This window comes from Brassica napus, chromosome A5 (assembly GCF_020379485.1).
Source record: "Brassica napus cultivar Da-Ae chromosome A5, Da-Ae, whole genome shotgun sequence".
NCBI lineage: Eukaryota > Viridiplantae > Streptophyta > Magnoliopsida > Brassicales > Brassicaceae > Brassica > Brassica napus.
This window is the reverse complement of record NC_063438.1, coordinates 5,874,383-5,899,823: the sequence shown is the minus strand read 5'-3', so window position 1 is coordinate 5,899,823 and position 25,441 is coordinate 5,874,383. Positions and strand designations below refer to the sequence as shown.

Genomic DNA, 25,441 nt, shown 5'->3' with positions numbered 1-25,441 from the left:
TTCAACACTAAACCTTTTTAATCAAGGGAAAATCTCTTTTAATCATTTTTACTAATATCGCCTTTATTCTCTTCAACCTATTTACATATGATGATAATAAAAAAGTATTCTTCTTAATGTAGCTGCGTACAGTGTTGAGTTATTTCACCAATGAAAAGATAACCACTCTACTTTAGAGTTCGAATTGGATAATGAGTTGGAAAATATATGCCTTTGATCTGATTTTAAAAGTATGATTTTGCAAATTAAAAGATGGCCAAAACAAAAGAGTGTAGTACAAAAAGGTCCCACGCAGAATTCAGAATTTAACGTTGCTCGTTGTTGTCGTCACGTGGGGAAGTTAAGGTTCCTCTGCCACTTCTCATCTGTATTGTCTATTCCAAAGTTAGTTCAAAGCACTGAATTTTACAAACCTATTCCAAACGTGATTAATTATATCACATTCTTCAATGTTATATGATGTTCTATATGTTGATCTTCACTAATATAAGACTTCATGAACGCTTTGTTCAATAAGATATAGACTTCATCCATAATCTGTTGTTAATATATTAAAAAAACAAAAGTGTACTTATAATTTTACAAACTTGTAAACGTAAGAAAAATAAGTACGCGGTCATGTTGTTTTTCTTTTTTACAAAGGGCGCTTAAGTTCGTGATCAAGTTGATTAGCTTAAACTGTATAAGATAATTCTGATCATCCAGCTATGTTAAAAATAACATGACTCCATACTTGTACAGTTAATTCTATCTTGAAATGTAACTACACATATTACAAAAAAAAACAAAGTTGTATACTAGTACTACTTATGCATCATACTACTGTTGAATAGTTTGAATGAGGAAAGAATATGGAAAAAAAGAGCGAAGGAGAATGAGATGCTGAACAAAAAGATGCACTCAAAATTGACAGGCAGTACAATAATGTGGAGTAGTGTGACAGTTGATTTGTCGACTGCCCAATTTGACGTTAATATTTTGGCCCTTTTGTTTCTTATATTCGATTATGTTTCAACTTAATAATTTTACCCCAATAAAACTTAATAATTAAGGTCCAGAACGTAGAAAATAAATTTATATATTAAGCATTATATCTTCTTCCTATCATCCACTATAATGTAGACATAATAAATATGATTGCATGTGAAATCATTTCAGACTTTACCTTACCCCAACGATATTTAGACAATTTGCTAGCTTGACGTATTAGTCTTTGTCTATTATAACATATGATGATGTTATCTAGTAAAAGATTACTCTCCAATTAATCACTTGTGTTTGTTATATTGTGATTTGTGCATGATAACTTACTCCCCAATGGTCGATTCCTCCTCAAAGATCACATCAAAAACCTTGAGTTTGAGTCATCAGAAAGATGAAAGAAAAATAATGGCACGAACACTAATCATTCAAAAAGGATAAGTTTGTATCACCATTTTGTATCACAGTTGATTTCAAACCATGAAACCAAAACTAAACTAAACTAAACAAAGGTGTTGTTTTGATACTTAGATTTTGCTTATATGTCTTCGTTTTACATATTACCAGTTGAAAAGTGAATACATTGCAAGTGTGGACCATTCTCTTATATATGTATTTCTGGCTTCGTGGCCCCGACGGCTAACGTGAACGACCTTATCATCTACACCAAAAAAAATGAAATAATTTAGTAGATGACCCTATGCTATAAAATCGAAAGAACCTCTCTTTGTACCCCAAGTATTCTTTTTACGACTTTTCTACAAAATGAACAAATTATTGAGTCACCCCATGATTGATCAGTAAAAATTGAATTGCCTGGTCGCAAACTAAATAAGAATTCAATCCGGGTGGCCTTTTAAAATATGTATAAATCATTGACGTTATGTTTTTCTGTTATATATCAACTTTCAATACAGATACTGAAACAAAAAGAACTAAAAACGAATATGATTCATAAGAAAATAATATAGGTGTAGTCAGTTTTCTAGTTCGAATCTCAACTTCATGTTACCACTAAAAAAAAACCATTCACATTGTAGGCAAATCTCTTTCATGGGTTAGAAGAAAACTTAAATAGAACTTCTTTAAACCACTCAAGAAATGTTAGTCCATTTTGTCATTTTCTCTTTCTAGGGTTCTTTTAATATATAGTAGTAAGATGAATGTATGTATTATACATACAAAAATAAATAGAGCACTAAAGCTTGATCGTATTTTATTTCAGACAACATGATAATATACTTAATACCTTACCTTAATACATGAAGAGAAAGAAGAAAAGAGTGAAACTTTGTGGTCCAATAACTTAGGCAGCTAAGATCCTTCCCCACTTTTGTTTTAAGGGTCCTTTACTTCTCGTCCGATGTCTACTTTCACTTCTTCTTCTCTTGTTCCATCTTTCATGTGTGTGTGAGAGAGAGAGTGTATGTGTAATATTTTGCAGATGAGTATGAAAGGAAGCAAAGCAGAAGCGAAGAGGAGTTTAAGAGAAATGAGTGAGGAAGAGGAGGAAGAAGAAGAAGAGGATAATTTTGAAGAAGAAGAGGCTTTGGAGAAGAAGCAGAAAGGTAAAGCTACAAGTAGCAGCAGCAGTAGTACTTGTCAGGTCGAGAGATGTACTGCGGATATGAGCAGAGCCAAACAGTATCACAGACGACACAAAGTCTGCGAATTTCATGCCAAAGCTCCTGTTGTTCGGATCTATAGTCTTCACCAACGTTTCTGCCAACAATGTAGCAGGTACCATCTCTTTGTCATCAAATATATTTATCCCCTGTGATAAAAAACAAGAAGAAAATTAGAATTTTAACTTTGGTTTTTATAGGTTTCACGACCTCGGTGAGTTTGATGAATCCAAACGGAGTTGTAGGAGACGCTTAGCTGGACACAACGAGAGAAGGCGCAAAAGCGCAAGTGAAGGTGAAAGATCTCAAAATCATGGCTCTCAAGATTACTGAAGAAATAAGCTTTGCTTGCTCTCTTCTGTCAGTCTCTTTGTTTATCTCCTTGTACTCTTCTGATCAAAGCTATATCCTAAACCTATGACATCAATAAATGCGTTTGAGACCAAGTAAATGCTTGAAGGAACATGATGAGTAAGTTCCCTTACAAGTTACAAACTTAGAAAATCTTTATTCAAGCCAAGATCATGAACTAGATCAGGGTCTTTTTATATGTTTTGCAATCAACAATGAGGAGACAAGCTAAAAAGCTTTTTTCTTTAAATTAATAATTTGGAAAACTCTTATCCCCATGTCAACCAAATAAACCACCTTTCAGATTAGAACCCTCCACAATCTGGAGTGGATATGATATCAGTAAGTATTCATAGACGGTAAAAAGACAGCATTTCCATCACATTCCCATAATAATGTTGCCGAATCACCGCTAAATTTATACCTAAAAGATATCCCCAACAACCTTTATGTTCAACTCTAAGTAGAACATTTTAGCAACGAGAGTTTCTCACCCCTTGTTTTTAACGGTCAGAACAGCACAATCAAGAGGACTGTTGTAACTATCTTACAGTGAAAGATGACTTGGCCTTACCCTCAAGAACGACATGAATCTAGCCAATCATGTGATGATGGATCTTATTATATTTCTCAAGGAGAGATATAACAAGAGTGAAGGGAAATATACTCCTTCAGTCTGCAGGATCCTTGAAGCACAAGGTAGCCTGTTTTTGTATCTGAGAGCCCATGCACATCTGTAATTATGTTTCTGAAGTTTCACCTGACATCAGTAACAAAAAAATACAAAACACCCCCCAAGAATCAATCTTTACCTCCTGGAGGGAAATATAAGAACATGAGTGATGCTAACTCAGTGATAATTGATAAACTATCGAAAATGGTTATTACCAAAACAAGAAATTATTATGCATGAAAAGTTTGTAAGCAACAAACCTCAATAAGTTCCCAACGACAGCAGAAATATCTTCTTTGCTTTTAATATAGTTTAACCATTTACCTAAACTAATGACAGAAGCAAGAGATCTTTTACCCTTTTCTTTTCGTTGTGATTTGTAATGGAACCAACAAACACTACTAACAAAGCCGTCTTAGCTAGGTGGTAGAGCACGTGACTTTTAATCCCGTGGCCGTGGGTTCGATACCCACAGACAGCGTACAGTTAATTTTTCCAACAATCAAAACATTTTTCACTTACCACAAGAAGATTATTTCCTTGCACGTATACAGACCACAATTACCTATATGGCTTATATCTGCTTGAGATCTATTTAAGATTTTACTTTGTGATTCTTGTTGTTTACAAGCCAATGGGGATAATTAAGTCATCAATCATTCATGCTTGTTAACACAAGTAACTCATCGAACCATGATATGATTAATTTGGGTTTTTGCTGTATAATGAATTACTGGTGCGAGACCCACTAAAAACAATACTTTTTTGGTTTTATATATCACTTATTGATGTAGGGTATACATAATTTGAATCTTCTTTATCCTGATTGATAAACAAGTACAACTATAACTAAATCACCATCGTAATTGATTGTTGTCACACTAACCATGGTTAAATTCGCATAGTTGAATTAAAAGTTCAATTATGTATTTTGTTAACCATAGTTAAGTTATTTATAAATCATTAGAAGCAAAAAGTTAAATATATCAAGAAAATTACCAAACTGTAGAAACATTACAAAGACAAGAGGAAGCATCTCCACCGTTAAAACCATCACAGATCATGGATATCAAACGGTCACAACAACAAGAAATAAAGAAAAAGTTGCGAATACAGCCAAAAAAAAAAAAAAACAGACACATTTTTACATCACCAGCATGTCACTCCATCCTCTCGCTTCAACGGTGCTTGCTCCTGGTATCGTCGCTGTACAGCCTGAGAATCACAACGGTCAAAACATCTTAGTTCTGATCTGAACCGTCCGATCACAGCTTATTATATTAATAACAAAACTTCAGTACGTACCAGTCGTATACGGTGGGAGAGTTTGGGTGAGAAGGCTTATCAAAGAGGTTAGTGCCCATTCCTCTGGTGGCTATGTTACTTCCTGGATGGAACACACTCCTCCACACGTTCTCCTTACGCGCAGACCCTGGCGTGGTCGGAGTTCCTGGACTCCCCGCCGCCGGCACAGTCTTACTGCTGCTCCCTTCTCCTACACCTTTACATGATCATCACATATTTACATAATTAATGAATCATGTTGTATACAGTGGTTACCATAAATATGTATGATCATCACATAATTAATGAATCATATGTGATCATCACATATGCATGAGTTGGGTTGATATGAATATATGTGTATACCTTTGATGTCTATGGGTTGAGCGGTGATCTTATTTCGGAGACGGCCAAGGCCATGTTCCGGCTTAGGTCCAGCAAAAGTTTCATCCCACATCTTTTTTTTGCTTTTTTCTTTGTTGATTTAGTAATGAAGGGTGTCGAGTGTGATGTACTTGGTCAGGGCTTCTTTATCTTTATAGACCCATGGTAAAACTATTTATGAAAATATCTTCTTTTCACCAATAAAATATCTAGATAACAATAAATAATTGGAAAATATATTAAAAGTAGGATTATCTAAACATGTAGCAAATTTTTTTAATGTATATTCCATTAGACGTATACAAACCTTAGTTTAAAATAATAGTGTGAAATATATAACGGAGAGAATCAGAGGGAGCAGTGATGTATAATGTAAATAATGCGATGTGGATAGAATCTTCAAAGTATCCTATCTCATAAGATAGAGACGGGTATATGGATAAGGACGAGGAGTCATGACATGGGACCCTTCAATCAAAGTATCCTATGTCCTAAGATTTTCGTGGAAAAGTATTATAGAAATAGCAATGTATATTATCATATTTTGTTGGACACTAAGTTATCTACAAAACTACCATTGATAAAACGTCCATGTCGTCCCTAATGACAAACATGAAACAAACTTAGTGACGCACATAAAGCTGGTTTTGTTTCTGTAAACACAAACATTCAACACAGTAACTGAGAAATCAGAAAAGAAACCACTTAGAAACATATAAAAGAAAATCATTCAGAAGATTACAAGCTTCGTGAGACAATCTTACTAAGGATGAATGTGGCCTACGCTTCAGAGACTTCAACATACACTTATTGGGGAAACAGCTCTTGAGGATGTTGAAAGAACCCAAGTCTCTTCTGCCCAGAGTCCACGAATGCAAGTATGTCCCTAATGGCAATGATGTTTGTGTCACCTACCTTCCCACCCCGTAGGCCAAAGGAAGGATACTCGCATCAACATTTGAAGCTCTTAATCTTCAAAGAAGAGGGGAGTGATGAATGGAAATTACCACGTCCGAGGGAAAGTTTTGATCCTAATGAATGTAGACTAATCATGTAGGTTAGACCTGGCAGTTCTGATAAAGAGTATGATATCCTCTGGTGCATAACCAAAATGGTCAATACATTGCCAGAAGAGGCAAAATAAGATGGGATCATGCATCTGTGGGAATCTTAGAACCAAGTCTTCTGCCCTGGTACAAAGCACAATGGAAAGTGAAAGCCCCACCAAAAGAATCTTCAATTTCCTATGGAAGGTATCTAATTGCTTAGCTATTGCCAAAAACTTGGCAGAAAGGAGATCAACAAAGGAGAGCAGTTGTTGTCAACGCAGTGAAGAAGAAGAAGAAACAGTCAACCGTCTTCTGTCTCAATGCCCCTTTGCAAGGGTAGTTTGGGCTGCTTCTCCTCTTGTTTTTTTGTGTTCTATCAGTATCCTTACGTATCAATCTACCCAAATCCATCTCCTAGAAGTGATCAATAATGGAATTAGATCCAGACTTCACTGCTTCTCTTGGTTCCTCTGGAGGATTTTGAAGGAGAGAAATGCAATTTGCTTTTCTGGTTCAAAACTCTCATCTCTTCAAGTCGTCCAAGTATGGGACTTGGGAGCATCATTCTTGCCAGCAAACAGAAGGGGCATGAGGATCCCTAGACCTACCCACATACCCAAATGGTATTTACCTTTCTCAGGTACTACTTATAAATGCAACTTTGACGCTTCTTCATACATAAGCTAATAATTATGCGGATAATCATGTTGTCTTAGGTGGTAGTACTCCTACTTGGCTCATGCCATGTATTGTGAACGAGAAACAACAATTAGTAATTAATCTCTTAAGTGATGTATATTTGGGAAGAAATCTTCAAACATCTACCAGTAGAGACATAAACAGCTCCCAAGCTAATCACTAACAATCTGTATTGTACTCAAACAGAGAAACATAGTCAAGATGATCGAGAGCGTACCTTCAACATTATTCTGTTTCTTTCTCTTTCCACTTTCCCCTGCTTTCGAAGCAAATACCAAACAGACATAACTAGAATATAGCCCCTCTATCACATTGCTATAACATTACAACCAATAATAAAACAATATATTTCTTCTAAGAGTGAAAAGCTGTTTTTAAGCAAAAATAAAAGCTTTGAAGAGTTTTACAATGCATACACAATTCCTCTACAGAGCTCCAGTTCCAGCCTTCTTCCATTATTGGTAAAAGGATAAGAATGGAGATGCAAAAAAATAGGCGCAAGTCCTAATCGAGGAAAAGGAAGATGCCATAATTTACAAGAGTATCATCAGCTTGCGCTCATGCCACCGGTATTAACTGGCTTTTGATTTGATGATACCTGAGGTTTTAGACTGGGGTTTACCATACTTCTCGACGTAACCCTGCAAATGAACAGAGGAAATTTTAAGAAATATGCGATACTTACAGCTTAGGTTTATACCTGCTTAGAAACTCACCTCTACCAGCTTCACAATTCTGGTTGAAGACATACTAAGATATTTCTCAACTGATTCGCTGTTAGTCGGCACCTGATGTAACTGGACAGCAGCACTGACTATCTTTTCAGTAGCTCTTTTAACTATCATGTTATGCACATCTTTGCTAAGACGGCCTTCACGCCACAACGGTTTCAACATATCTTTAATGGTTTCCACAACTGCTGTCCGGAACTGTCTCATTACTTTCGTTCCTGCGTCCGACCTTACTTCCCCATCCATCTCATCTGTTTTCAACTTCTTTTGATGTGATGAGCCATCACTTCTATGCCAAGATTCATGCCCTGCAGGTTTGCTTCTTTTCAAGACAACTCTATTCTCAACAGCCGCCGATGAAGATATCTCTTTGCTTGGTGTTGTTGCACTTGCATCATTTTGATCAACCACTGAAGTAGCCACTCCTTCCACAACTCCATGTGCTTCTAAATTTTTCCTCACCACAGTTTCTTGGAATTGATTTTGGCTGCATGAACTGTTTTTATCATTACTAGCAGAATCACCATCTTTCTGCTGGCCGGACTTTTTCTGTGCATCTTTCCCTTTAGTTGACGATTGAGCTTTAGGAGATCTGTCTTCTGGATTCTCTATATCCGTGAAAGGATCGTAGAGGGCATCAGACGAGGGAAGTATATACGGAGGAATTGTGAAAGATGGTCGAAAAGGTTCAGAAGGTTCCCAATCATTTGAAGAAACTTCTTTTGTGTCGCTAGTCGTGTCGACTTCTGCATCTTGAACGGATGGAACAGATAACGCTTGCTCCATTGGTAGCGGTTCAGATCCATTTATATCATTCCTGTTTTCAAAATTCCCAAAGGGAGAAGCATATTGATTCAGAGGAGCAGAACTGAACACGGATCCTGTCCACGCTGGTCCAGAAGATCCCATGTCTGTTTGTCTATTTGAAGTGATAAAAGATCCATATTCTTGAACAAAGCTGCTTCTCAACGGGAAGGAACTAGTGCTATTACCAAATACAGGCCTGTTCTCAGTGAAAACAGCACCACACTTTTGCAGACTCCCTCTTCCCATGTTTTCCAGTGGAGGCATAAAGCGCATCTCATTCGTGAAAGGGAAAACTCTCTGACCAGCAGGGGGATTCACCAAAGATGTCACGCCATTTGTGCTTAACATGGGAAATCTTATACCTTCTTTGCTCTCCAACGGTCTTCTTTCTGAATAAACATAAGTGAATAAATCACTGGTTGATTCATAAAGAGCAACGAGAAAAATTCACCTACATATATCATCACAACCTGTAAAGGATAAACTATCTCTAATGATACTACATACCTTCAATAGACTGGATACCACTAGTTCCAGCCATATTATTCACCACCTGTTGCTGACTAGTGCGATTCATATTCTCGTTCACATGAAGGAACCTGCAGGAGTTCCCTTTGGTACACCGCCCTTGAGCAAAAAACTTGCAGGGATATGCTGGACGTTTTTGTTCTGGTCCATTCGCCGGCGGAAGGCTTTGCACCGGAGCAGGAAACCTGAGAACCAAATCTCTCAGTATAAAAAAGCTCCAAACATACAAAACACAGAAGCTCAACAATCTCTCTACAACTAAGTTTGTTATACCTTGATAAAACTGTGTCTTTTTCACCTTCCAGCATAAGTTTCTTCCCACTACTCCCAGAAAGATTAGGTTGTACGTATCCGTTTATGATCTTTGATTGTTCTGGTCCATTCACCAACGGATAGCTTTGTCCCGGAGCAGGAAGCCTGAGACTGAATCAAAATACAGAAGCTCAACCTCTCTCTACTATAACCTCCTAGGTTCAGCAAAGAAACACAAAGCTGAAAACTTTACAGGTTATATACCTTGGTAAAATTATGCCTTTTTCACCTTCCAGAATTGGATTCTTCCCACTATTCCCAGAAAGATTAGGTTGTAAGTTTCCGTTTATGATCTTTAACTGCTCATCTAAATGCTTCTTCACATCTACATGGGACAAAGTTAAATCATATGTTAAAAAGTAAGATCCTTTTGAGCTAAATCTAGTTAATATCTACATGGGGCAAGTTATAGCATATGATAAAAGCAAGATACTTTTGAGCTGAAACTAGCTAATCTCATAAGCAATAGAACAAAACGATGCGTTTAGATTTTCTCCTGCCTATAGCATCCTTCTTGACTCATCATCATCAGAGTCAATTGCAATTACAGAGAGGTGTTCTTCCCATCAATTCAATTCACGAACAGATTAAACCAAATCATGGAATCAGAATACTTACCGTTCTGGGAATTGGAAGCTTCGATTGGTCTAGCAAGCAATCGAGATTCTCCAGCAATTGTATGTTGTACGTTTACTTGGACCTCGTCATCGTCAATGTCCATATCGGAATCAGACATCTCGAAGTATTCCGGCGAGCGACGGTGGTGATTGCTGCGGCGTGATCGGAGATTAAACCAACCTCAAGCGAGTCTCTCTCGAGTCTCTCTCTGATCTCCGAGAATACGTTTGGTATAGCGACTTGCGAGACAAAGCGCTGATACGACACCGTATTGGTTTGTTTTTATGGGTCTTCCTAAATTCAAAGCCCATTTATGCAAATTACAATTAAATAATACATTAAAAATGTAGAAAATACTTACCGTTTTTTAAACAATTTTTTTAAAACGCATAGATTTTATGAAGCAAAGAAATAAAACGTTATCAAAATCAAATGAACAATTTAGAGATAAAAAAAATTATTTTCAAAAAACAAATATTGAAGATGAAACATCAACAGACTTCATTTTTTTAAATGGATATGTATTACCATTTCGGAAACATAGCCCATACAAGAGAATCTCGAACCTAAATAAAAGAAAACACATATAACAACTACAACAATCACTTAAATAAACTTTACATTCATACATCCGAATCCGTAGACAATCTTTAAATAGAAAAATAGCAGTAAGTCAAATAATCATAAAACTATCGGTATTCTTACCAAGAATCAATCAAGCGCAAAAGAAAATAAGCGAAGGAGTGGCCAATACAACAATACGATAAATCATACCTGAACCCACCGTGGTACCAAACCAAAACCAAAACGCCTAACATGAAAGTCCACAAAGAGAAGAGACCAACACCGAAAACTAAAGTCTCTTCCTCCAACGAAACCTTCATTGGGAGGCCTAAAACCCCAACTTCTTTTTACTGTTTCACCAGAAACCACCGATAATTAGACGAACAACCGGAACAAACTTATTAAAAAATTGCGAGAAAGACTTTTTTAAAACTGAGAAATAGAGAGATGACAAAAAAACTTGAAACTTTCGAAGAACAATAGGCATTTTCTGTTCACCACACACAACTACGCCACCGTGTACCACTACCTTACACCATTGCTGAACCAAGACAGAGAACAAACAGTAAAAACCACTAAAAACGCTTCAGATTCACTCTTTCTGTCAACTATCAAACATCAGATGAGATAAATGATGAAAAATATAGGCCAAGCTGAAAGCAATCTGACAAGGCTAAACCAAAACAACGATAGCCCTGTTCTTTTGATAGAAGCTGCGTCTAGCGTCAACGTCTCCAATTAACCCTGTAATTTTGTTGCTTTAAAAGTATGATGGCAAAGAACCACTGAATCCGGTGTTAGTTAAACGAGACGCGGCGTCAGATTTCCGATGATATTTGACCGCTTGAAATTCTAGCGTCAATTAAACGAGACTGCGGCGTATCCTTTTGCTGTTACGCGACATTTCTTTCTCGTCATCTCTGTCCGCATTTCTTTCATCGCTTGAATATTTGGTGACGCTGACGCAAGATACTGCGTTTATCAAAAGAACATGACTGATATATCTGGATCGGATTCTAATAAATCAACAACTCCAAATCTAGAGATTTAAAAGAAATCAAAACCCTAAAAATTCAAATCTGATAAGAGAAAAAGAGGAACTGGTGATTGAAAAGAGAGTATACAGACCAAACTACAAAAGAAAACTAGAAAACTAGAGGAACTGGTGATTCTAAGCCATCCGAACGATTATCTTGGACTTCATTTTTTTTTTACTTTTCAGTTAAAAGAAGAAAAAATATGAGGAAAAATAGTAAATTCCACTAAAGGAATCAGAAAGTCTTCTTTCTAGGGCTTTCTTCAAGAGATCGAAAAACTTCACACAGCAAACACACAAGAGAGAGACAGAGCACATAACATTCTCCATTAATCTTCTTCCTCAAGAGATGTCTTCAGCTCCAACTGCATCGAACACCACCGACAACTCTCAGCAAAGACCACCCCGGCAACGAAACGGACCGCCTCCGCCGCGGCGACAGGGGAGAAACCCGCCGCCTCAGACGCGTGCTCGGTATCAGCAGACGAATCAGGGCTTGCAGGAGAAGAAGAAGCCTGTGTTCGTCAAGGTGGATCAGCTCAAACCAGGCACGAGCGGTCACACCTTGACTGTTAAAGTCGTCGATCAGAATCCCGTTACTCAGAAGCCAGGCGCTGCTTCTTCTCACCTCCGACCTGTTAGGATCGCTGAGTGCCTTGTCGGAGACGAGACTGCTTCCATCCTCTTCACCGCTCGCAACGATCAAGGTGAGTTAGTTGATTTCCTTCGTGAAAGGTTGAATCTTTTTGTGCTAAGAACTCGAAAGTTTAATACTTTTCAAGTCTTTTCTTTGCTAAAGTTTGAGATTTTGTTAATTAAAGACACTCTCTAGGACCTCTTGTACTCTGTTTTCCTCCAAATGGTTATTCAAAAGTGGATCACTTGGCTAAGTCTTTGTTTTTTTTTGTGGGTGTAGTGGACTTGATGAAGCCAGGAACTACTGTGAATCTCCGGAATGCGAAGATAGATATGTTCAAGGGATCAATGAGGCTTGCTGTTGACAAATGGGGTCGCATTGAGGTCACTGAACCGGCTGACATAACCGTTAAAGAAGATAACAACTTGTCTCTTGTGGAGTACGAGCTAGTTAATGTTGAGTAGTGGGTATCAAGCGCCACAAGAGTTTTTGGTCAAATGAACAAGGGTGGGAAGCTTATGTTTTATCTTATGTTGTTGCAAGTTTGCTATCTATCCACGAGTAGGCTATTATGATGATCTCGTTGTTTTGGTGCATGATCTATGATCAGTACATGTACCCGTAACTCTTCTCTCTGCTTATGTTTGGTCCTTGAGGCTTGAACAGAGAGGTTAATGTAAAAGAATTTGGTAAAGAGCTTCGTGCGTACAATATTGTCTTGCCAATTGCAAGTTTTAATTTTTAGAGTAAAAAAGAAGCATGAATCAGGTCTATGTGGTCTTTTACTTATGTCCGGAATTGAACTGGTCGGTCCTTGACAAAATGTATAGGACACTCTTAAAGGCTAAAAGGCAGATCTTATGACCTAAGAAGAAACATGACTCAGTTTGCTGTCACTTAAGATTCTTTACAATAGAAAAACAACACTTCGTCATCTTGCCTTCAACTGCATTCATTCCCCCACTCTCCATTTGAAAACCATCATGCATCATCAATGATATCTGAACAAATAAAACATATCAGTGTCCAGAGAGAACTAACTGTGCATTGATTAAATAGAGAAAAAAACTTTTTCATGAAAGTTTCTACTGGCATTCATGTGAAAGAATATAATAAGAAAAATTCGATACTTTTTCACAAAAGAAAGGTTGATTTCGGGAAAGAGGGAAACTATGAACCTGCTTTGATCTAAACTACTACAGAGCCTAATGAACACTTAAAGACTACCCTTTTTATTCTTACAAGAACAAACATGATAGATAGCTTACAACACACTCTTGTTGATTGTTCTTCAGTTATCATCTTTCCCTAGAAAAGCAAAAGTTGAGAGTTCTCATTATATGCAAAGAAATACATTTGAACTAAAAAATTGTCAAATTATGACACAGGAGGGCCACGGGTAAGGAAGGCTGTGATTCACTATACTCCCTAAATTTATCCAACGACTCATTAGGAAAGTAGTTAGATGGCAACATAGTTAGCTACAACTTCAAGTTTCATACAAAAAAAAAACACTAAGCCCGAAGTGGTGTAGAATGTTAACTTCTGAATATTGAAATGTGAATTGGAAACAAGGATTAGAACTAATAAGAAATTCAATCATAACTGCAGAGGAAGAAAGATGAATAGAGAATGACCTCCGAGGGTCCAAACGGAGCAGCGAGATGAAGAAACAGAGAGCATGGAATTGAGCAAGGCAGAAGCAGTGGCCGTGTGGTACGGAAGCATCGTCTCCACGCAGCAGCTCAATGCCACCGGTGATCTTCTTTTTCATTTTAAAAATGGAAAATCAAAAATCAGCTAAACATCGATGTTTTTTTTTGGAATCTTTAAAAGGTTCAAATGTGTTTTACCTGAAAACGCGGGGAGAGAGTGGGCTCGGTTTAGGCATCTTAAACGAAGACCGCGCAGAAGACGGCATAGGTTTTGTCGAACGAAATGCTGCCGCGGCTGCTCGGCCGGCGCCGGAGCGGATAAATGATCTGGCGGCGGACATCTGAAAGTTTCGATTTTGGAAGAGAACCACTTTGGGATTAGTATAGGGTTTTGACTTTGGAGCATTGACTCATAGGTATAAGCAGATATACGGAGTATTATTTTCTTTTTTTGTTTAAATTAGCGTTTGTACCCACTTTATTTATTTATCTCTTTTGAGTGCATAATCAACGTTTGCTAAAAACGAGTAGGAATAAAATTAAGGAGTGATTGGTAACAATAAAAACAGATAAGAAAAGAACGAATAGGAATAAAATTTTAGAAATAATGAAAAATAATAGTTCTTTATCAAAATTAATGAAGAATTAATTTGTTCTATAATTTTTTACAAATAAAGGAACGAAGAGGAACGAAAAGGATAACCTATTCCTTGTGAATGGTAAAAAGTTTAAAGGATGTTAAAGAACATAGTGTTCATCTTCGTTCACTTGGTGTCACCCTAAATGATGTAGGGAAAATTGAGGTTGATTTTCTTCAATTCCTCTCCACATGCAACTACGAGGTGTCATTGTGATAGGGAAGGCGAAACCTCGATGAGCAAATAACAACACACCAAAAATTGCAAACGTTACCACCCTTGAGTCAACAACCAGTGTAACAAACAAAAATGCTGATTAGGCCATCATAACTCATAACGCTACCAATACTAACCGCATTTCCTTCTACATTTATCATCAAATTATAAGCTGAAGAGATCCCGGTTTAGAACCACACAAGTCATAACCAGCCAAAGGGGAAAAAAACACACGTTCACTTAATCTCAGTAGCCAATAAATACATGCCACAAAAATAATACCAAACCACAACCATCAATAAAAAAAAATACTTTTTCATAACTTGAAGCTAATAATAAAAATCATTCTTGCAAAGAAACAACCAAGTTTACAAAAGCCATCAACTTGTGACATCCGAAAGTTAGCTAGCCAAGTCATCTCCATAATAATAAAATCAACTAAAAACATACTTAAGCCACAAGCATACAAACACACACATAAACCAAACAACACTAGAGAGCAATGTCTAGCAACATATCTCTCATCCCATATATGTCCCTTCCATGATGACTGCTCTGAACAGCAGAAACACCACCTCTTATGGAACTCCCATTTTGCCCTTCCACACAAGGGCCAACAACCATCCCAGACCCAACCGCCGTGGTCTCATCCCTCAACGGGAAACCAAACAGCCTGCACCTGCCTGAACCTCCGTGATGATCTTCCAGACGCACGTTAGGACCGCTTGAGGGTAGTGGTGAAGACACGTGGACTGAAGATGGCGGGAGGATACGTGTGCTAAAGTTCTGGAACGGACCACACCAAATGTTCCTCTGGCTCATCCCCTGGTGCCGTTGATCGGTCATCATTGGGTAAGCGGGAACTGTTTCTTGACCTTGCAAGACCTTATGGAACCCATAAGAGTCACCAAACTCCGTTCCTTTGAACCTGCCTCTCCTGGCACCAGCACCACCATCCGAAGAGGTGTTGATGAAACCGTGAAAAATTTCTTGACCTTGCAAGACCCTCTGGAATCTTAGAGATTCCTCAAAGTCTGTGGCACCAGAACCAGAGACAGGGATGTCAGGCTTTCCTGAGGAAAAGCCAATCCTGCTTCTCTTGGGACCAGTTGTTATGAAGCTGCCTGAACTGGAGATTGAACCAGATGGTTCTATCTCCCATGGTGAGATGCGCTGTTGATGATGCCCATTTGCATCAGTGTCGTCCCACCTTACCTGGATATGACATCAAAATATAGTTTCAGTGCAAGCAAGTGATATTTTTAGAAGATCTATAACTCATAGCTTACCAAGAGGCATCTCCATTTAGAACCAGGCCACCTGATAGGATCCAAGTCGTTGATTCCAGTTATTATCCCAGGGGATCTGACATAACATATGCAAAAGAAAAAAAAAACATTTTAGAAGGATAGAGAAAATAAAACTCATGTGTTGCCAAAAGTTCTCTTAAAAGCTTGAGATATAACCTTCTCTCAGAGGCATCTTCAGACTCAACCCTTGCTTTGAATCTCATACCGATACAAAATGGATAGTCAACAGTCTTCAAGAACTTCGGTGCAGGGATTATGAAGTTTGACCAGCTTGCCCTGAAAAAGGTTTTGCCAATTGCACCTTATTACTTAGAATGGAATCAATAAACAAGAACTATTGTGGTTGGAGCTTACTTGGGGTTGTAGTAGATGTTGAAAGCACTATTGGTGGATATGGCATGAACTACTTCAGCGAAATTATTGTGGTTCATGTTCTGATTATACTGACTGGAGAAAGCAGAAGCACCTTCGATTTGAGAAGCTCTTCTCACTCCCAAGCGCAGTTTGCCATCATCACCTCTATATTAGAGAAAAAACCATAAGATTCAAAGAGATTTTTATTGTAGCTAGAGAACAGTAAAAAGTTTTTTTTTAATTACCTGAGGAAAAGCACAGCATCACCAGAGACAAGCTTCTTCTTGTTCACAAACGCACTCCATCCAGTAGTGAGCAAATGCCTCCTAGGTTGTCCTAAAAGACACTCAAACCATTCATCTATTGTCTCAAGGGAAACAAGAAGCAACATAAGGCAACAAAATTACCTCGGTATATGTGGCGAAAACGCCACTCCAGGCCATGAAGATCCCTAGCAAGAAGCTCCTGGGAAGGCCTGGGCTGAGTATAGTCCTACATAACGATATAACATCACAATAAACTTATGAAAAAAACAACTAAATCTCTGAATTATCTCAGACAAATAATGTGCAATGTAGAGAGTGTGTGTGCAGCAAGTACCAGAGGAGGGAAGCAATCCTCAGCAGCACGGCGAGGAACAGAGAAGCCACCATGTGTACTTGTATCAGAAGCAGTGAGTGTTTTACAGAACATATGAGGAGTATTAGTCCTCTTAACCACCTCATAATCCTCCTCCCCACCATCAACATCTATCACTCCCTCACGCACCTTCCTCTCAACGTCCTGTAACAAAAAAAAAAACCTCTTCTCTAAAAACTGTTCCAAGACTCAAAAGCTTTAAAAAGAAAACACTCACCTCAGACTCAGGAAGCAGAGAGACTTGAGCATACACTTCATCAGTAGCTGTCTCTGCCTACAAAACCATCTCAATTCAGATTCACAAAAAAAAAAAGATAAATTTTTTTTTCTCCTCCTCCAAAAGAAACAAAAATAAATAAAAAGACAAGAAGAGGTTTATAAAGACATACGTGAAGCTTGACATCAAGAATACGACAGAACACGTGAGGAGGGAGCCCGTAAATCGCGGCGGAGAAATCGGGGGCTTGTTCTAAATGTCCCTGAGGGAAATACAACACGAGGCTTCCTCTTTTCGGGAGAGAGATGAGGGGTCCAGCACAAGCATGCCACAGCTCCAGACATACCCCAGACGAAGAAGAAGACCCACTCACACCAAACGCAGAAGCTGAAGACGAAGAATCACACGGAGAGAGAGACCCGGAGCCTGAAGACGGTGTCGTTTCTTCTTCTTGCTCCTCCGTCACGTTCAGATCAATTAAACCACCCATCAGAGAGAGAGAGAGAGATAAAGAGATAAAAGATAAGAGCTTTTTTTATTTCTTCATGACTTGGAACTTTACCCTCTTTCAGAAAAGTGAAGAGAAGAGAGCAGCACAGTGATATGAGCGAGTGAGTCTTAAAAGCCAAGATTTTTAATTTTTCGTTTGAGAATAAAAGTTTTGATTTTTAATTTTTCTTTTGAGACAGTGTTTAAGAGGAGAGCGGGAGGGTCAGAACTCAGAATAGTACTGAGTGCTGCTCTCTGTGTAGTACAGTGGTCTCTTCTGCTACGTCTGGTGACTGATGTGTGTGGTGTGGCTTTTAGACCTTTTGTGCGTGTTGAGATTAGATTTTTTGATAGATTGGTTTCTTCTTCTTCTTCTTTATTACCCTTTTTTTTAACCAAAGGTTTTTGCAATGTTGATAATACTATTGGGTTTTTACAGATGTACTTTATACAAGTGTTTTTTCATTACAAGTATTAATGATGGGTTATACAATAAGATCTGCAAGAATAATTAATCTCTTTATTTGTCGTCTCTTTTGATTACTTTTTTATTTCTAGTGGTGGAGAATAGTGGTCGCATACTTTTAGGGATCGATGCACATAAGTGATTAGTTTAAGGTATTTACCACATTATTATCAATTTATTATTTCAGGCGGTCCATGTGTGCGTAGTAAAAACAAAACGAAAGGCAGTTCATGTGTTTTTTTTTTTGTTTATGGTTAGATTTGAATGTGTGGAACTGTGGATTACCGTTATATTCTACATTTTATTTTTATATATATATATCCCGTGATTATTTAGTACGGTAGTGGAATAGTTTGTTATAGTTTTTTTTTTCTTTTTTTAGTGACTTGGTGGTATATACTTTGAGAAAGTCTTTTTTTTTCTGATGAATACGTCTCTATGATGGATAATCATGTGTTTTGTATTGTGATTCAAGTTTGAAACTAATTAGATTGATTTCTGAAAATTTTGAAATTAATATATGTAATGTCTGCGAAATTTGTTTGCTAGATTTTTAAGCTACATTATTGGAGTAGGACGCACATAATTTACATCCACATAATGCATTTAGAAGTATAATTTATATAAGACCTTGTGATTGCTTCTTAAATGGTTTTTTTTTTGATAAAATTCTTCACTGGTTTGAATAATAAAAAAAAAACTGCATATGAAAATAGATTTTAAATGACGAAGAACTAGTTAAAAGAGAAAAAGACCAAAATATCACTAAATCAAGTTTTTATTCCCAAACTAGCACTCAATGCCAAAAGTCACAAAAATAGCACTCAAGGGGTGGGTTTAGGGTTTAGAATTTAGGGTTTAGGGTTTAGAGTTTAGGTTTTAGGGTTTAGAGTTGAGAAATGAGGTTTTGGAGATAAGATTTCAAATTTTGAAAAATAAAAAAATTTAAATTTTTCAAAAGATAAAATGCTATTTTGGTCATTTTAGTTTTTGAGTACTATTTTTGTGATATAAACTTAGAAATGTGCTATTTTGAAGATTTGCCCTAGTTAAAATTCTGAGCAAGAAAGAAAATATCACCGAGAAAAAATATATATATTTATTTACCGTAAACGATACCCGAAATCGCAACCAACAGGAATGACAACGAAGGAGACAACATCGACAAAGACGTCGATGGCATGCAAGACCATGCGAACTTTGTTTTCTATTGATTTGCCATTTTCTGATTATTAGATTTTATTTTGACAACTTAGTATAACTTTCTATTAATGATCCATCGTATAATCTTTATACGTGGTGAACTGGTGATCGTATTGATTAATACTAATGGAGTTTTGTTCCGTTAATACTAATAGAGATTTTTTTTGCAATGTCTTCCCTAAACTAATATAGATTTGTTCCTGAACCTATAAAGTCATCATAGTATATAAATGATAAACATACCAAATTTCATTGTAAAAAGAGGGGACTTATTGCGTATCTACAAAGTAGGGTCACATAAATGGTAGGATATGTTGGGAGAAACAGATGGTAGGGATTATATATGATTATATGTGTTTGGTAAAATGAGGTTCGAAAATGCTTATGATTATGTCGACCCAGATAAGGAACTAGCCTAATCATACCCTATTTTGAATTAGATTAGATCTTAATATACAAGCAAACAAACAAAAAACTGTTTGCCTACAAATTCAAGAAGGGTAAAAAACTAAAAACATAGGAAATCATGTAACAAGATAATATATAAAAATATCAGATGGTTAATTAGGCTCAATCCTTGAGCATGATTAATCATTGACTTAGTCATTTTTATGGTGTTTGTCACAATGCGCATTATATATTTTTCCTAAACTCCCATTTCCAAATTGAGTAAATTGTACATCAGACACTCACAATTCACCTTAAATTTCATTTTCTTTGGCTAAAAAACTCTCTAACATATGAGTCAAGCTAGCATTTGACAAATAGTTCACGAGCATAAAAGATCAAGGATTGTAAATATGGATTAAGGAAGTGTCACCAATTCATAAGTGTCAAGAGATGATCTTCTTGAAGAGAAGCAAGATAGATTCTCTTATCTTAAAAACAACTAAACTAAAAGAGACTTAAGTCTACTAACGTCTCTTAAATAAAATAGATTAGGATCATATACCGAACCGCGTCGGTTACAAGTACCGTCACTTATTGGTCGATCATTACAAAGTATCACTGGTCGAACACTTCATTTATTAGTTTGTTTTGAAATGTTTGGTCGATTATGTGGTGATGTCTTGGTTGATCACTTCATTTGAATATTTTTCTGGCCCATCTAACTAGTACAAATGTATAGAGATTAGAGAGTACATTATAACAAAGATGAAAAATACCCAAAAACTTAACAAGAAGTAGATTGTTATTTATTACTTGGGTGGAATTCAAATGGCCACGATGTAGCAAAGAATAGGGACAACTAAACCTGTACAAGTACAACATGTAGGGGTATAAATGTAATTAAAAATCTGTAAAAAGGACAGATAGATACGTAGATAAAAAGGTGAAGAGGGTCTTAAATTGGGAGTGTCATAAATTACAAAGAACCCGAGGATCAAGGGCGACTTTTTATTTTCTTTCTTTCTTCGTTTTTATTTCAAGATTTGTGCTGTTGTTTTTTTGGTGAACACGCGAGAGAACAGTCTACATCTATAGATACAGCAATAGAGAAGAGGCTATAGAGGCACACATCGCAAGTAGACTGGGGCAGGACCCGGACAAAACGGGTTACGAATCCAAATACACAAATGGTTAATGCCCCGACATATGTTTCCTATCTTCTTTTGGAAAGTCTCGACCCTCACGTTCCTTCTTAGCGCGTACTCTCCATTCTTGTGAGAGCCCTTCATTCACTTTTCTTTCTCTGGAGATTTTGCAGAAACAAACCCCACACTCATTCAATGCTTCTTCCCTTACGTTTTCTTTTGTTTAATCGAGGGCTGAAAAAACGTCCTCCCAATATTAATGTTTTAGGACTGATTGATAAACTATCAACAAATAATTATCTCGATGACATATGAACAAACGAACAACTCTTTACTTGTATTTTCTCTTAAAAAGATTACGAAAATATCTCTCTTGCCAAACAAAAAAATGATCCACGTGATCGGTGTTAGAATGAAGTTAAGCATGCACTGATGCACTACATATAATTTCACCTTAAAATGAACACATTTCTATATGTATTAATATATATTTGAATAAGTTACTCTATATGTTTTAAAATATACGAAGTTTTAAGATTGTGCACAACTATTAAAAAACTTATTTTTTATCTTAAAAATATCACTAAAATATAAATTAAAAGTTATTCAACCAATTACAAAACAAATTGAAAATATCATTGGTTACACAATTTTTGATAAAATTAAAAAATGCATTAATATATGAAAATATAGTCTATTTTGAAACATCAAAAATTTCCTAAAAAATCGTTTATCTATAAACAGAGAGAATATTATGTTTGCTTTAATGTTGTATAATATTGGTCTTCTAGCAAACACAAATGCATGGAAGCACCGTAGCCTAATGGTTAAGATTTAAAGGTTTTTACATCCAGGTCTAAGGTTCGAATCCTAGACTATGCAATTTCTTGCAGATTACAGGAAATCCAGGTTTCAAGTCCCGGAGAGAGCGATTTATTAAAACAATTATGAAGACTACAGAAGAAATGCTTACAAGGAATCTTCAGCATGGTGCAAGTAAATCTGGCCATGCGTGAATCTTCATAGGATGGCTCAGGTGATACAGTTAGACGTAGGTCCCCATAAGGCATGTAGTAATGTCGGTTGTCGAATTGTCTATGTAATCTTTCTCTTATCATAATCAGCCTTAGAAAAAAAAAAAGCAAACACAAATGTTGAAATATTGATTGCTTTGCTATCACGTGAAAAAGGTAAAGAAAATGGTGTGTGCTGATTTTATTTTGTTATTGATGTTGGCTTATGTGCGTATGTTAACTATACTATGATTACAGATTTGACAAGATTAGAAACTATTCTCAGTTGATAACACCATGACTTGATTTGTAAGATATTTCTTAACCACGATTAGAGAGTTGATAAGATTAAAAACATAATCAGTTGATAACACCACGCTTGAACGGTGAGAAGATATTTATTAACGAGGTGAGACATAATTACAATTTACAAATGACTTGACAGTATACAACTAAAACTGTCCTTAGGCTTTTTGCATCACTATTTTCACACGTCCCCTTTTAAAAATTGTAAATGCTAAAACGCCACAAATATTTAATACTATAGTAACGAGTTATGTGCGCGTGGATGTGCATAAAGTGAGAGGGTGATGGTATTTTGTTTCTAACAGAGTAAATGATTTTCTTAAGAAGAAAACTTTTACTTTAGTTTTTTTGACTGATTACTATTTCGGGTCTTTAAACGCAGCTTTAATCAGCTGTGTCAGTGCCACCCACCGCACTAAGATTGATTCATAATTGGATAGTGCGTTTTCAATTTAATGCAAATTTTATTTTATTTGGTTCAAGAAATCAAACTTGCTTTTATTTGTAAATAGTCTTTCCTTCTCAGGGCAAAATTGAAAGTAGTATATGTTTAGATCACTCGTACACTATAAACGAAGAGCGTTACATTTTCGATTATATAGTACTAGATGGATCATGTTAAAAAAAAAAAGTACTAGATGTATCCCTAGCTTTCATTATAAAATGCCTTTCATAACAGAATTTATTATTTTGATAATTTTTATTTCATAAAATAAAATAAATAAAGAAATGCACAAGTTCAACGAATTTTAATCCTCTATATTTCAACAATATTTTATTACTTTTTTATCTTGCTCAAACAGCTAACTTTCCCAACAAGTCAAAACACCATTTTCTTACTTTTAGCAATATACTGAAGTCCCGTTTACGTACAAAAAGTAAACATAAGTATTGAACAATACGTCCCTTTTTAAAAGGAAAAATAATATGCATGTTAGTTATTTAAAAAAAAACTATAAATGAATAAAAGCTCTTTGTTCAAAAAAAAAATACAAGGTCAAGAAATATTGGCGTATTTAACTCCTGTCATTAGTGCGACCATAAGCAGATATACCAAACAAAATATATTAAATCGAATTATTATTTTTCATTCAGATACAAAGACGAATTAAAATGTCCCATAGGCAGCCGAATACGATTTCTCAATTTATGGAACTTTTGCTGTCAACACTTTTTTTTGGGGTCAAACCTTACTTCGTTACTTCAATTGAGCTATATCTCCAACTGAGAATTGAGAAAAAGTTGAAAAAAAATGTTAATGAAGCTCGGAGATAGTTCATCATCGACAAATTCTATGAATTTAACGAGGACCTTGGAGAAAGTTTGGGATCAAACACACTACTTGCAAGAAGCAGTATGACCATTTCAAGCGGCTGACTCGCAAGAGAACTAGACTTGGTTATGATCCATCTGGGTTTATAGACATGTCTGATAATTGGTGGAACGAGTTGTGTAAGGTATAGTTAATTAGCTATTTTGTTCAGTTTGTTTGATATTGTTTTTTCAAGATCTTCGAACATATTAGAGGGTTCAATGTGACTATTATCACAGACGCTTTGATATGTGTTACACAGACGCCTTGCAGACATTAAATCAGCTCACTTCGACTTCGATTGCTAAAATTTTGACGTGAATACGCTTGCTAGTTGTGATATGTTCCATACTATTAGTTTTAGCGTCTAAATGGCAGCTCTTGTATTGGTTTCAGGAATGGCCAGCAGCAAGAAAGCTTAAAGAGAAGCAAATTGCGAATATGAACTTGATGGAAAAAGCGTTTGGAACGGTTCACATAAGTGGAGGTGAAAGATGGATTGCTCAGCAAGGCGAAGAGCATTTGGATCAGCAAGGCGAAGGTCATCTTGATTAGTATCATGATGATGGTGATGCTGAAGACACAAATGCTACATATAGGCAAATTCCTCCTACTCAGGAAACCAATGATACAATTGAATCAAGAACTACTAGCCCATCATCTTCAAGTAGAACAAAAACTAACAGAAATAGATCAAGGGATGCAAGTAGGACAGACTGTAGCATATGTTCTTTCTGACAAGAAAAAAAATGATAGGGTGTCATCCTGAGTTCATTTGTAATCAGCCAGAGCTATGGAAGTGTTACATTCGATGTCTGCTACCAGGATTTGATCTCTATTGTACAAAGCAGCTATCAACCATCTCAAGCAAGATGCTAATAATCGTCAGACCTTCTTTTTCTATGAAGAGGATGAGAACAAAGTTCTCTATTTGGAGTTTGCTACTGGTGAAAGTAGAGATGCTTGAAGACTATGTTGTGTTTGTGCTTCTGTTTGTGTTTGTGTTTTGTATGAACTCTAGTGTCGTTTGTCTTATGATATTATGTTTGTGAGACTTCTTTATATTATATGAGAATCAGCTTTTGGTTATGAGAATTATCTTGTCTGATGAGAATAAGCTTTTGTTAGGTGCAATGGTTCTGAAATTATAAGTTTGGTAATGGTTTTGATATTTCAGGTTTGGTGAAGTAGAGGATACAGTTCGCTGAAGTAGATACGGTTTGGTGTATGTCGAGATGGACAGTAAGGTGAGTCTAAAGCTTTGTACTCTTGTGTAGCGAGAATCATATAGAAACTTATAGTGTCGTATACTGTGACTGTCCATCATTTAGCCTTATTAGAGAATGTGTCTTGCATGGTAGTTTTAGAGAATGGAATTTACATTCAGCTATACAACGAATGCTACATTTATGCTTTAGTGTGAGTAGGAATGACTTCACAAATGCTAGTCTTTTTCTAGTAAGGAATCCGCAGTATTGACCTTACTTTAAGAATTGCATAGGTGCTTTAGATGGTATTCATGTTCCTGTTCGTCCACCATCTGGAAATGTGGAGCCATTCAGAGGTAGTAAATCTGAAGAAACCATGAATGTGCTGGCTATTTGTAATTTCAGCATGAGATTCATATATGCTTATGTTGGGGTTCTTAGGAGAGCACATGACACAAAGGTGCTTACATATTGTGTTACTGAGGAAGCTTCCTTTCCTCACCAACCACTTGGAAAATATTATTTGGTCGACTCAGGTTATCCTACTAGAGATGGTTACTTAGGTACTCATCGCAGAACTAGATACCATATAGATTAGTTC

The 25,441-nt window shown here is 36.5% G+C and overlaps 6 protein-coding genes and 1 long non-coding RNA gene across 9 annotated transcripts; 2 read left to right on the top strand and 5 right to left on the bottom strand.

Moving 5' to 3' along the window:
* Nucleotides 1–1,376: 1,376 nt before the first annotated feature.
* On the bottom strand, nt 1,377–2,458 carry LOC125609368. The gene is made up of 2 exons (XR_007339688.1): nt 2,236–2,458; nt 1,377–1,642 (listed from the first exon to the last, which is right to left on the bottom strand). It is a non-coding gene; the product is annotated as an uncharacterized LOC125609368 (long non-coding RNA).
* LOC106351560 (squamosa promoter-binding-like protein 3) lies at nt 2,066–3,052 on the top strand. Its single transcript, XM_013791348.3, has 2 exons — nt 2,066–2,721; nt 2,807–3,052. Exons 1-2 carry the CDS (start codon nt 2,408–2,410, stop codon nt 2,937–2,939), a joined length of 447 nt encoding a protein of 148 aa, XP_013646802.2. The 5' UTR covers nt 2,066–2,407; the 3' UTR covers nt 2,940–3,052.
* Nucleotides 3,053–4,593: 1,541 nt separating this feature from the next.
* LOC106347199 (dormancy-associated protein homolog 1) lies at nt 4,594–5,645 on the bottom strand. The gene is made up of 3 exons (XM_013786701.3): nt 5,281–5,645; nt 4,936–5,131; nt 4,594–4,845 (listed from the first exon to the last, which is right to left on the bottom strand). Exons 1-3 carry the CDS (start codon nt 5,369–5,371, stop codon nt 4,809–4,811), a joined length of 324 nt encoding a protein of 107 aa, XP_013642155.1. The 5' UTR covers nt 5,372–5,645; the 3' UTR covers nt 4,594–4,808.
* Nucleotides 5,646–7,331: 1,686 nt separating this feature from the next.
* Nucleotides 7,332–10,306, bottom strand: LOC106347196 (protein FRIGIDA-ESSENTIAL 1-like). Its single transcript, XM_013786699.3, has 6 exons — nt 10,043–10,306; nt 9,629–9,749; nt 9,386–9,535; nt 9,092–9,297; nt 7,763–8,973; nt 7,332–7,687 (listed from the first exon to the last, which is right to left on the bottom strand). Exons 1-6 carry the CDS (start codon nt 10,158–10,160, stop codon nt 7,619–7,621), a joined length of 1,875 nt encoding a protein of 624 aa, XP_013642153.2. The 5' UTR covers nt 10,161–10,306; the 3' UTR covers nt 7,332–7,618.
* A 1,570-nt stretch (nt 10,307–11,876) lies between these two features.
* On the top strand, nt 11,877–12,990 carry LOC106347197 (uncharacterized protein At4g28440-like). The gene is made up of 2 exons (XM_013786700.3): nt 11,877–12,349; nt 12,559–12,990. The coding sequence occupies exons 1-2, from the start codon at nt 11,992–11,994 to the stop codon at nt 12,741–12,743; spliced, it is 543 nt and encodes a 180-aa protein (XP_013642154.2). The 5' UTR covers nt 11,877–11,991; the 3' UTR covers nt 12,744–12,990.
* A 44-nt stretch (nt 12,991–13,034) lies between these two features.
* On the bottom strand, nt 13,035–14,396 carry LOC106347200 (protein NUCLEAR FUSION DEFECTIVE 6, mitochondrial). Of its 3 annotated transcripts, XM_013786704.3 has the most exons (4): nt 14,133–14,352; nt 13,917–14,041; nt 13,548–13,587; nt 13,035–13,280 (listed from the first exon to the last, which is right to left on the bottom strand). In XM_013786704.3, the coding sequence occupies exons 1-3, from the start codon at nt 14,273–14,275 to the stop codon at nt 13,571–13,573; spliced, it is 285 nt and encodes a 94-aa protein (XP_013642158.2). In that variant the 5' UTR covers nt 14,276–14,352; the 3' UTR covers nt 13,035–13,280; nt 13,548–13,570. The 3 variants fall into 3 exon arrangements, with proteins under 3 accessions (XP_013642158.2, XP_013642157.2, XP_013642156.2); XM_013786703.3 differs by lacking the exon at nt 13,548–13,587 and having other exon boundaries at nt 14,133–14,396; XM_013786702.3 differs by lacking the exon at nt 13,548–13,587 and having other exon boundaries at nt 13,917–14,044.
* Nucleotides 14,397–15,118: 722 nt separating this feature from the next.
* LOC106347201 (auxin response factor 3) lies at nt 15,119–18,087 on the bottom strand. Its single transcript, XM_013786706.3, has 9 exons — nt 17,481–18,087; nt 17,309–17,365; nt 17,053–17,235; nt 16,860–16,944; nt 16,698–16,788; nt 16,453–16,617; nt 16,255–16,374; nt 16,078–16,153; nt 15,119–16,003 (listed from the first exon to the last, which is right to left on the bottom strand). The coding sequence occupies exons 1-9, from the start codon at nt 17,796–17,798 to the stop codon at nt 15,281–15,283; spliced, it is 1,818 nt and encodes a 605-aa protein (XP_013642160.2). The 5' UTR covers nt 17,799–18,087; the 3' UTR covers nt 15,119–15,280.
* Between the last annotated feature and the right edge of the window lie 7,354 nt (nt 18,088–25,441).

What these genes read in the sequence shown, in the direction of transcription:
- LOC106351560 (XM_013791348.3), top strand. Translation starts at nt 2,408, where the DNA reads ATGTGTAATATTTTGCAGATGAGTATGAAAGGAAGCAAAGCAGAAGCG. An exon ending in TTCTGCCAACAATGTAGCAG is followed by an intron (nt 2,722 to 2,806) that starts GTACCATCTCTT and finishes TGGTTTTTATAG; the next exon opens with GTTTCACGACCTCGGTGAGT.
- LOC106347199 (XM_013786701.3), bottom strand. Translation starts at nt 5,371, where the DNA reads ATGTGGGATGAAACTTTTGCTGGACCTAAGCCGGAACATGGCCTTGGC. An exon ending in TCAACCCATAGACATCAAAG is followed by an intron (nt 5,132 to 5,280) that starts GTATACACATAT and finishes GATCATGTAAAG; the next exon opens with GTGTAGGAGAAGGGAGCAGC. An exon ending in TCTCCCACCGTATACGACTG is followed by an intron (nt 4,846 to 4,935) that starts GTACGTACTGAA and finishes TGTGATTCTCAG; the next exon opens with GCTGTACAGCGACGATACCA.
- LOC106347196 (XM_013786699.3), bottom strand. Translation starts at nt 10,160, where the DNA reads ATGTCTGATTCCGATATGGACATTGACGATGACGAGGTCCAAGTAAAC. An exon ending in AAAGACACAGTTTTATCAAG is followed by an intron (nt 9,298 to 9,385) that starts GTATAACAAACT and finishes TTTGGTTCTCAG; the next exon opens with GTTTCCTGCTCCGGTGCAAA. An exon ending in GAATTGTGAAGCTGGTAGAG is followed by an intron (nt 7,688 to 7,762) that starts GTGAGTTTCTAA and finishes GTTCATTTGCAG; the next exon opens with GGTTACGTCGAGAAGTATGG.
- LOC106347197 (XM_013786700.3), top strand. Translation starts at nt 11,992, where the DNA reads ATGTCTTCAGCTCCAACTGCATCGAACACCACCGACAACTCTCAGCAA. An exon ending in CACCGCTCGCAACGATCAAG is followed by an intron (nt 12,350 to 12,558) that starts GTGAGTTAGTTG and finishes TTGTGGGTGTAG; the next exon opens with TGGACTTGATGAAGCCAGGA.
- LOC106347200 (XM_013786702.3), bottom strand. Translation starts at nt 14,275, where the DNA reads ATGTCCGCCGCCAGATCATTTATCCGCTCCGGCGCCGGCCGAGCAGCC. An exon ending in CTCTCTCCCCGCGTTTTCAG is followed by an intron (nt 14,045 to 14,132) that starts GTAAAACACATT and finishes AAAATGAAAAAG; the next exon opens with AAGATCACCGGTGGCATTGA. An exon ending in CTCCGTTTGGACCCTCGGAG is followed by an intron (nt 13,281 to 13,916) that starts GTCATTCTCTAT and finishes TTATTTGTTCAG; the next exon opens with ATATCATTGATGATGCATGA.
- LOC106347201 (XM_013786706.3), bottom strand. Translation starts at nt 17,798, where the DNA reads ATGGGTGGTTTAATTGATCTGAACGTGACGGAGGAGCAAGAAGAAGAA. An exon ending in CTCTGCTTCCTGAGTCTGAG is followed by an intron (nt 17,236 to 17,308) that starts GTGAGTGTTTTC and finishes TTTTTGTTACAG; the next exon opens with GACGTTGAGAGGAAGGTGCG. An exon ending in AGGATTGCTTCCCTCCTCTG is followed by an intron (nt 16,945 to 17,052) that starts GTACTTGCTGCA and finishes ATCGTTATGTAG; the next exon opens with GACTATACTCAGCCCAGGCC.